This window comes from Xenia sp. Carnegie-2017, unplaced genomic scaffold, assembly GCF_021976095.1.
Source record: "Xenia sp. Carnegie-2017 unplaced genomic scaffold, XeniaSp_v1 HiC_scaffold_1, whole genome shotgun sequence".
In the NCBI taxonomy this organism is placed as follows: Eukaryota; Metazoa; Cnidaria; class Anthozoa; order Malacalcyonacea; family Xeniidae; genus Xenia; species Xenia sp. Carnegie-2017.
The window spans coordinates 2376207-2391713 of record NW_025813402.1 but is presented as its reverse complement, the minus strand read 5'-3'; the positions used below and the strand labels follow the sequence as shown (position 1 = coordinate 2391713).

Genomic DNA, 15507 nt, shown 5'->3' with positions numbered 1-15507 from the left:
CTACTTGATAACCAGGGTGGCCTAGGTACATCAAAGGTTTCAAATAGTTTTATCATAGACCGCGAATCGCTAGACCCATCCTAAATTTCTCCACAGATATAAATTATTCGTGATGAAAGTAAATTTGCCCTCCCTATAAGCCTTAAATTTAAAAGCATTAAACGCTTTATCTAAGGCTAAAATTTCAACTTTTCCGGGGTGGTGCTTGCCTTCGGACATTCATAATTTTGCCAAACTGATCGTAGAAACGCCCCGCAGTCCCAGTTGTAATATGAAGTATTCGTGTAATAAATGTACGAAATCAACAAATTCATTGAAGAGGTCGGCTATCTCTTGTTCTTACTGAACGAATCTTCAATAAGTATTAATTCAGAAAGTTGCAATTCTTTTATTCAATTTCGAAGAATTGAATGACATCATGAAGTTCCTTCTCGTTCCATTTGCCATTTTCAAAAACATTTGATGGACTTTTCTTCCAGTCCCATAGCTTGATTGGCTGTGGCCACGATTTTCCGTAATTTGCTTCAACATAAGATAACGTTTCACAAGGAACCCTTACTTTCAAGTCAAGAAACTCCGTCCAGCAAAGAGAAAAATTGGGAAAAATATATCTGAAAGAATTGAAACAATAAAACGATGAGAAATTAGACGATTAACTCGATGCTACTTGACAAATTTTTAAGATCGATTTTGCTCGCAGTAAATCAGGGAGATTTAATCACCAATGTTTGCTTTGAGTCCATAGCTAACAACGGTATAATGAAGATCTGCAATAAAAATTAATGTCATTCTTACTTGAATTTTTTGGCAGTCCTTGCCTGAGTACCACCGTTCCACATGTAGCCATTTTCTTCATAAAAGAAGAAAATATCAAGTTTGATGTCGTCCATTGTTCTGAACGACAACTGAAAACTGTCTTCAATCTAGACAATTGAAAATGTTGCAAAGTTGACATTAAATATCTTTTAGAACTGTAAGTAAATGCTAGATCAAGATGAAAAGCACTATCAGTTGTTATGATCTGGTATTTTATGAACAATTGTGAGATATTTTATACAAAGTTCAAATGTTCTAGGCCATGACGATAATTCAAACAGAGCATTTGTTATATTTATTATTATTTCTTATCTTATGCTGCACAAGCTTGTATAAAAAATACCTCCCCCCCTTTCAAGGATGTAAAAACGTCAAATAAATCATAAACAAGAATATCTTATGCTGCACAAGCTTGTGTAAAAAATACCTCCCCTTTCAGGGATGTAAAAACGTTAAATAAATCATAAACAAGAATATCTTATGCTGCACAAGCTTGTATAAAAAATACCTCCCCCCCTTTCAGGGATGTAAAAACGTTAAATAAATCATAAACAAGAATATCTTATGCTGCACAAGCTTGTATAAAAAATACCTCCCCTTTCAGGGATGTAAAAACGTCAAATAAATCATAAACAAGAATATCTTATGCTGCACAAGCTTGTATAAAAAATACCTCCCCTTTCAGGGATGTAAAAACGTCAAATAAATCATAAACAAGAATATCTTATGCTGCACAAGCTTGTATAAAAAATACCTCCCCTTTCAGGGATGTAAAAACGTCAAATAAATCATAAACAAGAATATCTTATGCTGCACAAGCTTGTATAAAAAATACCTCCCCCCCTTTCAGGGATGTAAAAACGTCAAATAAATCATAAACAAGAATGAAAAACTTTCATTTTTTACAAGATTTCCTGAGAAATTGGACATTGCATGAACGAGCTTCTAGGACTATTTTAGAAAAGTTATCTCAGAAACTTAACCCTGCCAAACAAATGCTCCAAATACAATCCGTTTTCTTGAAATTCATCAATGAGTCTCTTATCGTAATCTTTAATCCATATTCCAATGTCCATATCTTTTCCATGAGAGATTACATTACACTGACGAAACCATCCTTCAAGAAAAATCAAACAATATTTGTACACAAACTAACATATTATGATTGTATGCGACTTAAAGACTTGCAGACTTAGCACAGATAAATGTTTATAACATTACAAACAGTCTTTTGTGTGTCGTACTTATGATTTTGTTCAGAGAAAAATCCACTTAATTTTATCAGGTGAACACGAACCTAAACATGTTCCACTGCTTAACCAAAATCTTATTTCCAGTCTGTCTAACGCAAGCTTGGCTATCTTTAAGACTTCTCTGCCTCTTTTTCTAAATTTTCTTGCTTCAAAACTTGTATCATCGCCATATTTAGAATAAAATAATCTTGCTCTTGTATGATTGCAAGGCAAAAAACGAGAATTATCGAGGTTCTTTAAGAACTCCTTGACAGGAAAAGGCATTCTCATCGTAAAACCATCAATAATCGCAGTAGAGAGAGAAAACCTGCGGGAAATAAGTCGGAATAAATTTTTAACCCGAAAAAAATCATCTAAATGGCAATTTTTTTTCAATTTGATCATTTATGGAATTTTTTTCGAAAAAGACGTTCTCTAAAACAATACATTCACCTCGCAAGAAGTCCTTCGTTTTCATTCAATGTAAATCTATAAATGTCAACAGTCTTCCTTGATAATGCTCCGAACCAAAGTCCCAGTCCTTCTCGGTTATACAATATGATCACGTGAATTGTGACGTCATCACGAGAAAAGAAATAATGAAACGGGACAGTTTTAGTTGAAGTTCCATTTAATTTTATGTTTCGTGTATCTTTGCCACTGAAGTCAATACACTTGATTCCTCCTTCTTTCAGAGAATTTAATATCTAGATAAAAAATTTAATTTCCTAAAATTCGTTTCTCATTGGACATAAAAACAAATGTAACAAATATATGCCATAAAAGCAATATGGTTTATAAAGCTGTCAATATTTGGGGGGAGGGGGATGATCCAAACATGTAACAAAGTTTCAAGAGATTTTAGGGAGAAATTGTGGCATTTTAAAGCTTGTCAACAATTTCATTAAAAAATAGAGGAAAGATGTAGCCTACCCAGTCTGTCCTGATTCTGATGGCTTGGGTTGACAAAGGTTTGTTTGTTGATAAAAACACATTTTTCAAAGCAATCTACCATTTTAGAAAAGTTAATTGCTATTTGTGACAATTTTTCTGAGAATTTCCATCATTAATTAAACTCCACAAAACTATTATACTTTTTCTTTCCATTGAAAGTAATGATTGTTAACAAGAGGAGAAACAAAATATCTCTAAAAGGCAACATTTTCATTTTCAAACTGGCCCCTCACAAAATGTTTGAGCCACAAAGCCACTGGGGGAGGCAAGAGGCATGGTATGAGGATCAAATTTGCTAATAATGGACACTAGTAGTGTCTAGGGGATGCAAAGTAAAAAACTCACATGATTATTGAGTCCGTGTGGGTATAAGTTGTTTTCAAATACTGCTAATGATATCCAAGGTTTTTGACAAAGATGACGACAGGTATCTTTTGATGTGATTTGTCTTGTTGAATTTTCTTCAATACTTTGCAGGATTACATGATCAATAAGAAATGGTGCAACATTATTTGATGAGCATACTGCTAGGAAATTCTCAAGAAGGGTCTAAAACATTTTTGAAAATAAGTTTTACATTGTATTCATTATTTATCATTCATGTAGAACAAATAATTTTAACCTACGAGTAATTTTTTATGGCTTGCTATTTTCTCTTCTTTTGTAAAACCTACAAAATAACAGTGTGAACAGCTTAAAGTTCCATTAAATTAACAGTTTAATGTTTTATACTTAAAATTTGCAGCTAGAAGAACAAATTTCAAGTATTTCAATACTACCATAACTTCGCAGTAGCACAATACTCATAAGACATTTAAAATACACAACAAACTTTTTTAAAGCAAACACATTTTGGCATACTTAAGATGGTGTAAAGTATGCTGAATCATGTTTACTTGAAAAATATTTGTCATGTATTTTAAATGTCTTATTTCAATTATAAAATAAAAAATTTGGAAAAGATAAAAAATTAAAGGTGGCACATTGAAAAAAAGATGAAAAGTGAATATTTGAGGAAGAAAGGGTTGATCGAGTAATTTATTAAATAAAAGAAATAATGATTACAGAGACACAAATCCTGTTTCAAAATATGAACTGGGGGTATTTTCAATGTTTGATGGAAATAATTATTTTGCATGGGGAAAATGTGTGTATAATGAACAGGTGGGAGGGGGTCAGGTGGAGGAATGGCCCTCTTCTACAGTTTATGGGTTGAGAAATTTCTCCCAACTACCATTCCCAAACATGACTTTTGAATATCCAAATCTATCAAAGTTTACGGAAGTGCGAAGAGCTCTCGTTACATACCTGCCCTGAAAAACTGATTGAATGGAAAATGTAAATCTGAAACCACAGAAATATCGTCGACAACAACAAAAGTAACAATAGAAAAATAATCGGGACATTAAACCATCACATATTAAAACTTGATCTTTTCTTAAAGATTAGAGAAATACATTTTGTATCGATCTTTGGGTTGAATCGTCATTTTCATGCTAGACGGATTGCTCCATCTAATCATTTATTCTGAAATTTTGACTGAATTTTGGTTTAGAATTCAGAAATGAGCTCCAGTTATTATAGAACTCAATGGAAGTGGCCCTTCTGTATGTATCTATTCTGTGCATTACCATGATCATAACCTTAAAATATTGCTGAATCAGCATCATATTAAGAACTTCCACTTTATTGAAATATACATAAATCATAAAGGTCAAGGATGATTGTCGCATTTTCATACTACCATCTAAAGTTATGAAGATGATAGTCAAGATGGTAGGAGAGGGGTCGTGGTAAGATGGTGAGGATATGGTAGTTGGGTAACAAATATTAACAATAAAATTCAAACAAAACATTTAGTTGTATTTTATAAAAGTATTCCACAAAATATTCAACAGCTTCTGCTTGAAGTTCAAACTACATATACACATGTAAATGTATTTATGCTAGAAACTTAAGAAAATTGATCAAGAACTCCCTGTTTTTCGTCGATAATTCCACGTCACTACAAGATTAAATGAAAAATGCGGCTTAGCGTATGTTAATAACACCAAGTTCATTAAATGACCTCTACTAAAGACCTTATATGGTTTTGGAATGTTTTCGTTATTCTGTAAATTGAAGAGCGTAATGCTACAAATGGCAAAGAAAAAGTGTCAAATATTCTGTCAAAATTATTTCCATTCCAAGAACAACTTCATATGATTATTCAGTAACGAAAATAAGTTCACGAACACCAAATACGAAAACAAAGTTAAGGACAAAATATTTTCTATTTCAGCCTTACTATCTCTTAAAACATTGACACTTTTTCTCATTTCATTTGGCTGTGGTCGTTGATGACTCAGCAATTCTTCGTTTGTCAACTTCTTTAAGTAAATTTCTACCATCTAAAAATGATAAAATCATATTAAAGTAGTGGTATTGTGGGTTTTTATTTAGCTTCCTTCACATCATTTACACTTTTTCTCCATATCTACACATAAAAATAAGATTCCATGACATGTGCGCTTCACAAGACGCGTTTCTTGTAAAGTTTCTGTTTGCGTATGTTGCTAACCTGTAGAAGCTCCAATAGCGATGTTAATATGAAGGGTAATGTCTGATCAAAGATAAAAACGACACAATTATCGTTACAAGAGACAGTAAATCATTAGCAATCAACTTCAAAAGATAGATGCTACGTACGCTCTGCACAACGCCAAAAACATCTTCTGAATACGAGGCGGCAACAAGTCTGGAAATACCTAAAAACAATATAGAAAAAAATATTATTATAAATAAATCTACAGTGGAACTATCTTTCAACATTGCGCGAAGAAGAATCTCGAAAAAATGCTTTATTTATTTGTTTGATCCCAAACTAACCTTCTGCGGTCCAAATTTGTAGTTGAACATCAAAGAATATTTCTTCCATTTCATATTCATTCATCTATAAAGTAATTATTATTGATAAATAATCATTCAAAACGAAATAATCATTCAAAAGGAAATTTTGTTTGACTTTGAAAATTGTACCGGTTTAATGAGGTATTTCATGAAAGGTATGTTTTTTATTCTTTCCATTGTAGTTACCTACAAAATCAAAAAAAACTAACACCATTATAAATTTTCTACATATAAATTAAAACTAAACATTGCAATTACTTATTTTTGCAATAATAAATATTCGAATTTTATTAATAGAACTTTTGAGAACCTTTTTCTTGTGTTTTAGATCTTCTAAATGCTTCTGTGTAGAAGAATTGTGTGTAGAATCACTTTGTAAAGATGAGATGTTTTTAACGCGTGACTTTACAGAATTGGAAAAAAATGTTTCCACTGAAGCAGGAGTGACCTCTAAATGTTCATCAAAACATTATCATTCTCCAAAAACCAAAATTCCAAACAACTTAAAAAAATTAAAATGATTCAATTTCTAACGAGAGTTTATTATGTAAATACCTTGATAATGACGCGATGGAGTTTCTAAGACTGTTTTTTGGTCTTTGCTTATCGTCATGTTGTAATGATTGACATAAAAATAAAGTCGTTGTTGAAGATCGTTCATCAATGTCAGACATTCCTCAGAAATCCATAACCAATTCAAAGGTCTACCTCCTAGATAAAAAAACAAAAAGAAAAATCCCAGAAATGACACCAATGAAAATCTGGAAATACAATTGGATAGATGATTTGGATTACATTTGAGAATAAAATCAACTTTCGCAAGCAACAATTTGTTTGAGAATTTACCATAAAACCAAACCTGGAATACTTAAAGAAAAAATTTGTTTTCTTCTTGTCATTGAATATTGTGAGAGTTGACTGAGATCATTAAATGCAAGATACTGAAAGAGAAAATTTTCATAATTTCTTCAAAGCAAAGACACTTAGCTGCAACATGATGATTCATATTGAGATGTACAAAATATGGGAATTTATTATTAAAATATAAACAAAGAGTGAAAACAAATTGAGAAATGTTACATTTCAGAGAAAATGAACCTTGAGTAGTGGAGAAGTGTTACATTTTAAGGCCACAGGAAGAGTTTGATCAGAATCTTCAGAAAATGTGGACTGAACAGGAAACCGAAATACCTGAAAAATCAAACCAACATGTTTATTCATGGAGGCAATCTCTCACCACTGAAATAAGATATATTTTACCTCTGTATAAACAATTATAAATAATTTGTTTGCTAATTGCAAAGCAAATAAAATGAATGCTCCACTTATTAAACAGAACCAAAAGAGATAAAAATCAATAAAACCAATGAGTGAATTTAATGGTTGGCGCTGCCTAAATAAAGATAATGATGAACACTTTGTTAAAATATGCATTCCGTTTTGTAAACATATTTTTAAATTTGGATTTTCCTCATAAAATTTAATTGTTGAGACAACTTAACTCACATACCTATCTTGTAGGAGGCCAGTTATTGAAGAACAAAAATCTTTTATGTAAGTTCCTATAGTAAAGACAGGAATAATGCAAAACCATTAAAAAAAGTTTAAAAAGTACTTAATGTTATCTTAATTCAGTTTACTGACCAAAGAAAAAATAAACTGTGTAAACAAACAGGAGAGTCTGCAATTGTATGTCATGAAAAATATCAAAAAATGTTCAAAATTACATGGGTTTAAAAATTGAAATATTTACTTTGAAACAGATATTTGTAGCTTGATGAAAACATGGAAAAAGACATGCTTTAACACGGAAAATTCTTTCTCTCTGAAATATAACAGAATTGATAAGAGATGTCATTTAGACATTCAAACCTCAGCAAGTAATAAAAATATTACTAACTTGAACAACAGGAAATTTGATTTGGTACTCCTTGTTTTTAAAATAAAAAATGAGTATGTGGCACCCTTGAAAAGAATAATTTAACCATTGTCATATAAAACTCTAAAAAAGAGTTGATCAATACTAAAAACTGTCAGTCTTATGGTGCATGAAAGATTACACACTAGAAAATAATTAGAGTGGAGTGAAAAATCATAAGATAGATTACAAAACTGTTAGTTGGGTAATAAAAATTAAAGAATAGGGGCTGATTACATGAGCCCAAGTAGCCGGAATTCAGCAAGGATTTGATGAAAGGATTTTGAAGCATTAAAAAGAGTCAAAACTTCAAGCGAAAAAATTACAACTGTTATTTAGCATCACAAGTCATTCCTGTTGAATTCTAAAATTTGGCCTTATTAGTTGGTTTCATTTCATATTCTTTGCGTCTTTATTAAGTCAGAATATTATGAAAATGCTCAAGAAGATTAATCTGATAATTAGTGTTTAATCTTTTGCATTTGCCAAAATCATTTATCGCTTTGCTGAATCCCGGCTACCCAAGCTCATGTAATTAGCCCCTAAAACTAGTTCACTAAAATGTACATTTGTTTATCTGATGTGATCAAAGTACTGTACTCTATATAATCACTGAAAAATAATTCATATAATTATCATCTGGTTCATGGGATGATATCAGTCATAAACCTAAAATACTTTGTTTGAGGTAAAATCTTATTAAAGAATAAAAAAAATTCTATTAGAATAAAATTGATGCAAATATGAATTCATAAAGATTGTATCTTACCAAAATAAATGCAAAAACATAATGAAATAAAGTAATTTCATTAATACATAAATATGGTTCATCATCACTTGAACTATAGAAGATATAAAATGAACAAAATAAAAGTTAAAAATAAAATAACTGTCATTGAAAGTACGCATGTCTTACTCCACAGCAGTCAATTTAAAATATCTACTTACAATTTTGTGCAGTTTTGTTTTAAAACAGCATCATCAAAGAGTGTGAACGACATCATACAGCAAATAGCAAGAGAAGTGGAAAGTATTGAAAATGTTGCATGAGTGATCATTTGGAGGTTACAAAATGGCACAGAAAAGTTTTCAACAGAGCATCTCACATCAACTAAAACAATATATTTACTTATTCATGTAAAAATCCATTTGAAAATTGTTCCATCTATGTAACCTTCTGTTTACCTGAACAAATTTTCACATTAAGCAAGACAACAGGAGATAAAGTTACTCCTAACACAATGATAAACATAAATACGTCCCAAAATGATAAAAATTTTGAGAAGACGTCTATAAAAGTATAAATGATAAAGTTAGTAATTCAGCAAATTGATGAAATTTAAATTAACCTTTTTAATGATTTTGTTTGCTTCTTCATCAATTAAGACTTCACCACAATAAACAAACAACCAATTTATTCAATATTAAATATTAAACCATCACCTGTAAACCATAAATAAGGATGTCTTATGCTGAACAAAACAACTGCTCTGTAGATGAATGATATCAACGGTAGCAGGAACATAAACCATAAATAAGCAACAACACTGCGCCAAAGATATTCCTATCATAAATAAATCATATTCAGCAATTACCCAAAAGGAAAATTCCATGCTTAAGAAATGAATGTTCAATAAAAGAGCCAGTGTATTTAAATTGGTCTGAATATAAGAACACATTTTACATTTTGAGCAAACCAAGTGAATTTTTCTGCTTTTGATCTCTGTCTAACTCTTTCAACACGATTCGAGTCTCCACGAGTTGGAGGCAAGATACTGCATTCTTGATTTGCAAGGAAATCCATATCTTTAAATAAAGTTATTCCACTTCAATCAACACAAACCATCAGATCGTTTTCGTTCAAATAAATCTTGCAAAACAAGTTTTTAAATATTTTAATGACAAAACACTAAAATTTAATGAAATCAAATTTAGCCGCCGTACGTGCTCAGTGCCCGCGTTTTCAAAAGGTAACCAATACTTTATGTAAAGTTCCACAAAGATTACCGTAACATCCTAACTTGCGTGACGTAGTTAGGTACGACAAATAAGTGCACCACGATCGCGACACTCGACTCTTTTCACACACCTCATGTATATTTAACATTCAGTCGTGTATTGCTCACAGATCACACAATTCACCAATGAAAATGGTTTACGGTGTATAAGATATACGATAACCAGAATGTATGGTGACTTTTATTTAGTCATCGTTTACAAGAGCCAGTAGTCATTGAAGAGATTTCACAGAACTAGAACTATTGCCAATTGTAAATATTACTAATAATGGGCATCATTAGATATATCCAGAATGAATCATACGTAAATGCAGCATGCCATTCATTTTATTTCAATAATTTAAATTCATTTAAATACGTCATAAATTCTGCTAAAAACACATCATAATACAACTCTTTCTATAAGAAGTTCCAATTCTTGGTTATGAGTGAGAAACAAAACTGCATGTTCATGACAAACATTTCGTAAATTAATTTCGTTCACCTTAAAATACAAAGAAAATTTAGTTATCTCAGAGGGCAATATTTTCACTATAAAAGATATAAAAACGTACATGTGTGCCCAGCACAAAATGTAAACTGATCGATACTTCAAGTAATATAGAATGATTTCAGTATTGAAATAAACGAAATAAGTAAAAATACCTCAAGAATTCGATCGCCATGGCAAAGTAAATGAAATGACGGACCAGCTGGATTTACAGACACAACGTAGATAGACTATAATGAAAATGAACACATTACATATTTTCTCTACAAAGACACTATATCTGGAACATTACCACATGTGATGAATGAATATACATACAGGGTCGTGCGAAGAGCTGTTTTTTCCTCCACCAATTGTAAATCCAAGAGAAGGATTTCGATAGACACAGACTTGAAACTAAAATTAAAAATGAAACACTGTAAAGCATATTGATGAAAAAAAACATCAAAAAGCTTGGGCCTAAGCAATTTGGTACAAATACGTGTTTCAGTGACAGGGAATTTCTGGGTTTTGCGACAAAAAAACCTTTACCTTGCGAGTTTGTCGTCCTGAAGGTAGTCTTACTACTTTATAGTGACCATCAACACTGTCATCTGTAGAAAGAAAACTCCATAATCAACGATTTAAATTAATGAAACAAATATTTGCAATCCTTCGACATGTAATGTAATGAAATGCAAGAAACGCAACAACAAAAAGCGAAACGCTACCCGTGTGGGAAAGAAAAGAGCCACTTGAATGATATTGACAGATCGGAAACATACCCTTGGCAATGTGCAATTACAATATAAATGATGGCAATACTTCATTTACATTTGTGTTGTTTTTGTTTGGTAAAAAATTCGGAAGGACTTCGAAAGACATGACTCAAACAAGGAAGTGTGTTGAACAAAAACAGCCAATTGATATAAAATGAAAACTTATCAAAAATATATTATAAAAATTAACTCCATATTTAGACATTATGTACACGCTTAGTAGCAACTACATCTCCAGCTGTTAAAAATAATTACAGTCTTTGACACGTCAGTTATGGCGGTCATTATAATTTTAGCACAACATAGAATTCACAACATTGCAGATGATCGCGTCGTCTTAAGATCGATAAATTTTCATGTGTAAAATTTATGAATGGAAAAATTTAGGATTTCAGGCTTTTCCTTTGCCTCAGACCAACACGAGAACTGTTTCAATAAATTAAAAACCTAAAATTCTATCGTATTGTTTATGGTATAAAAATAATTTCTGCGTAGGCCTAATTAACAACGTTAGTTTTTCTATTGTGATTCACTATAAACATATTTAACATAAGAATTCCATTTAAAAGATAGAAATGATGTAATCGACAACTAAAATTTTTTCGTGTTATGAAACTCAATATGTAAAATTTCAACTGATACTTGAAAGGAAGCTTCCAAGCTGACATTTTCATTCCCAAATGAATAGAACGGTGTATTATAACATTGGCAGTAAACTGCTATTGTAAAATAAAAATATCCTGAAATTCTCACCTTGACAAACATCATATCTACTATTTCTTGATAAAGGCGTTGTCGCATAGGCATCATCAAGATCAGTGATTAACATTTTGATTTCATAATAATTTCTTTCATCGCAGCTGTCAAGCGATTGTTCGTGAATATTTTTAATGGTCAAAGTATTGCCATCTTGCCCTCGATCTTGTCTAGTTTCTCCTTCATATTGAACGAGTGGTGGTTCCTTCGAAGATACTTTACTTCTAGCTTCATTTTTTATTATTAGTGGTTTTCTTATTTCTTTGCTCTTTATGAACACATTCTGAACATTTTCCTTTCCTTCCAACTTTTTTGCATATTGCCGTTCACTTGTTCTTGATCTGTTGAAGAATCCATTTTCTCTTTGCCCAGCATAGGTCACTGTAACTGGAGAGATCGCTCGATTCTCACACGAAATCATCTTAGAATCGGTTGAATTTGAAATACTTTGAGAACGTACATGTACCGCTTTTGTGTAACTTCCCTCCGCAGTTTTCAACTTCTCAACACTTTCGCAGTCTTTTGATAGTTCGTTGTAATTGTGAATTTCTGGGGGTGCATCAAGCACCTCGCTAACGGGAGATTGTGAAGCATTATCGTATGACATGGAATATGATTGTAAAACGCGTTTGTGTGATTGTAGTCTCTCTAAAATACCATTCTGCTTTTGTGCTGTAATTTCGTTATTATTGGGTAGTTTTTCATAGTCATTGTCAATTGTTGGTCCATACTTGTTTAACTTTTCATCATTTTTTAATTGAGATGATTCCAAATCGACGTCTCTCAATTGAATGGCGACAGAATCATCTTCATCAGAAATAACATAAAATGCAGGCGATGGCATACTTGCTGTTTGTTTCAAACGATAATCGGAATAACATAATGTATGAGCATCACGATTATGTATGCCATCAACATTTTCACCACGAGAATATATAAAATTATCTGCAGCACGAGCGGAATGATTTCGTCTTTTGATCCGTTCTTTCTGTCGTTGTTGTTGCAACATGCGAATTTTATCGTCATATTTTTGCGTGACTGTATAGTTTGTAGAGCGAGCGGGACTTTCATTGCGTGCTAAACGGGCTCCAACGACTGGATTGAGTTTGACTGTCACGCTTTTCTTCTTAACAGTCGGTGAAGAACTTTCTAATGAATCATTCTTTTTGATCGTACACCACAATGGTTCGTCAGATTTTGCATAAAGGTTGAATCTCGTTGGTTTAAAAGCTTCATATGTGCACACTTGATTCCCATTTCGACGTCTTTTATTATTAAAACGTAGCCTCATTTTGCCTTCGCTGTGTACGAATGTTATACTATGTTGTGATGAAATAATTTAAGAATTTAACATTAATTTCATATGAGCAAATCAATAATTAACGTATTTCCGTCCTCGACCAATGACATCTTGCCATTGCGGTCATATTTCGTGGCTGCACCTGCATCCGACAGGCAAGTTTATTGGGTAATACCTGACAAAGAATGATATTGGTTTCTTTAATACATGAGTGTAAATTTTTTATTTGCGTCAATAGTTCTGGATGATTGCGTAATTATTATATTCATAATACACTGTAGAAGCTTGATGTATCAATTATTTCGTAATTATTACCAATAATTTTCTTCTTTAACTTTCTTGAATGCAACTCAACTCATTCTTTTGCCATGCAACTTCTATTATCTCTCTAACTCTAAGAAAAATGAGGAAAGTTTTCCAAATGTACTCATGTTCAACATCAATTTGTTACCTGTAAGAGACGCGATGTGCATTGAAAGCGATTAGTATCTAGTATCTTAGTCGAACAAATGGGTTCAAACAGATGAAAGAAATTTTCATGCAACAAACTACACAGTATAATGTAAATGTTTTGAAAGTTAAAAATCAATTTTACCATGTATTAAAATAAATGTTTAGAATCGTATGTCTTCCTGAAAGAACTTTCCACAATTGCTTAGTGACTTTTACCCAATACGAAACGCTGCCAACAAAGACTTCAAACAAATATTAACGAAAAAAAATAATTTGCTTGCATGAGAATGAAAATGAAAACCAACTACGTTAGGCAAGTTGAACTTAAACTGATAATGATAAAAATATTAAAAATTTATTCCATGCAGGTGAAGATTTTCATTATTGCTAATGAAAGATGGCTAATATGACTGATGACTCATAAAAGAAATACTTCTTGAAGATGTTGTTGACAATCACACATACACATGCTGCTGATAGCAAAGTATCAACAAGATACTTTTATTATAAGCAATTACAGACATTAATATGGTCTTTGTTCGTAAAGAGTAAAAATAATATACATCTAGACAATAAATATCACTTTCAGCCCAACACTTTGTGAAGTCAATAGGAGAATTAACAAATATGTCGCTAGCTGTTGAAGATATACAAAAATTACACTAGGTCAGGACGTATAAAAATGTTATAAGACATTGATTTCTCCTATTGAAACAACAAAAAGGCAACAATCGGAACTCGGAAGAATGGGCCATAATAGCAGGTTGACAAAAGCCAATATTCAATAAACAGTTGAAAATTGGCGTCTAGCTGGCCATAAGAACAAAGACCACGTTATCCACAGTTGAAAAAATTACCCATGTAGAAAAAAAACAACAAAACCGTTAAAGAAATGTTTAGGACCTGTAAATGTGGCGACCTGTTTAACTTTGATCAAATTACTTAAAAAGACTTAGCATGCACTGCTATTTAATTATTGTATATGAAAAAATCAATCACGAAATAAAATTTAAGATTTGGAAGTTTTAAATGTACAAGTGAATATAAACGTCTATAAACACTGTAAACTGATAAAAATGTACAGATAACAGCAGATATTTCTTTAAACAAAATATTAGAAGATGAATGTTAATGAAGAAAACGGAGATAATTTTAACGGATAAACAAAATTTACTAATAAGGGAATAAGGGAAATCGAAAAACTAATAAGATCTAATCCAAATAATCTCTAAAATGGAGTCACGCGTCAGGCACTTGTAAAGACGGCATCAATTGGCAGAAACGTCATGTTATATTGGCTTTTAAAATTGAAACTATTCTAGATGTGATAACTTACAAAAAATTGGATGAATGAAACCCATGTTTGGGCTTTTGAAAGTTGTAATGATATTTATATATGGGTTGAAAACCTTATGTGACTCTACTTTGAATCGTAAAATACTTCATTTTTGTAAAACACTTCATTTTTTCACGAACATTGGTTCAATGAACAAAAAAATCAATATGAAATTATCAAATTCTTTAATATTTATTTCTCACATCATCCTCACTCAATGCAATTATCCTTTAAAGACACTGCTTTCTAAATGACTTTCCTCACCTCTCCAGAAATATTTTAACCCTAAATCATTAATACATTGTAAAATTCTCATATTTATACACATTATTAGACCATGTTGCTGTTATCAACTTTCTATGAATTCGTTAAGCATAATTCTTCAATAACTGTAGCATTTTATGGGAGTGAAAATTTCAAATGGTGAATGGTGTCAGCCTTAAAAAATAAGTTTAAAGAAGTTATTATTATTAATTTACGTCAATTTGCTCTTTATTAGCAATCGTACTCGGGTAACTACAAATGATTGTATATCTTGTACATATCTTCAGCGTTCAATACTTTAAAGCCCACCGTTTCCTGTTAAA

The 15507-nt window shown here is 31.6% G+C and overlaps 3 protein-coding genes across 3 annotated transcripts; all 3 read right to left on the bottom strand.

Annotated features, from left to right (window-relative positions):
- Nucleotides 1-313: 313 nt before the first annotated feature.
- Nucleotides 314-3712, bottom strand: LOC124445129 (fukutin-like; the record flags this gene model as incomplete). Its single annotated transcript, XM_046995872.1, has 7 exons — nt 314-611; nt 796-923; nt 1800-1933; nt 2114-2376; nt 2502-2755; nt 3348-3551; nt 3629-3712. Coding segments are annotated over 7 exons (1290 nt in total), but the record flags the coding sequence as incomplete, so codon positions are not given.
- Nucleotides 3713-4844: 1132 nt separating this feature from the next.
- On the bottom strand, nt 4845-8590 carry LOC124443192 (nucleoporin NDC1-like). The gene is made up of 17 exons (XM_046993731.1): nt 8579-8590; nt 7792-7856; nt 7645-7716; nt 7536-7572; nt 7402-7453; nt 7152-7284; nt 6990-7082; nt 6751-6832; nt 6447-6602; nt 6202-6341; nt 6021-6077; nt 5871-5934; nt 5691-5749; nt 5563-5604; nt 5290-5392; nt 5084-5135; nt 4845-5007 (listed from the first exon to the last, which is right to left on the bottom strand). Exons 8-17 carry the CDS (start codon nt 6788-6790, stop codon nt 4944-4946), a joined length of 777 nt encoding a protein of 258 aa, XP_046849687.1. The 5' UTR covers nt 6791-6832; nt 6990-7082; nt 7152-7284; nt 7402-7453; nt 7536-7572; nt 7645-7716; nt 7792-7856; nt 8579-8590; the 3' UTR covers nt 4845-4943.
- Nucleotides 8591-10136: 1546 nt separating this feature from the next.
- LOC124443183 lies at nt 10137-13163 on the bottom strand. The gene is made up of 5 exons (XM_046993722.1): nt 11829-13163; nt 10849-10910; nt 10636-10713; nt 10473-10547; nt 10137-10311 (listed from the first exon to the last, which is right to left on the bottom strand). Exons 1-5 carry the CDS (start codon nt 13120-13122, stop codon nt 10210-10212), a joined length of 1611 nt encoding a protein of 536 aa, XP_046849678.1. The 5' UTR covers nt 13123-13163; the 3' UTR covers nt 10137-10209.
- Nucleotides 13164-15507: the final 2344 nt, after the last annotated feature.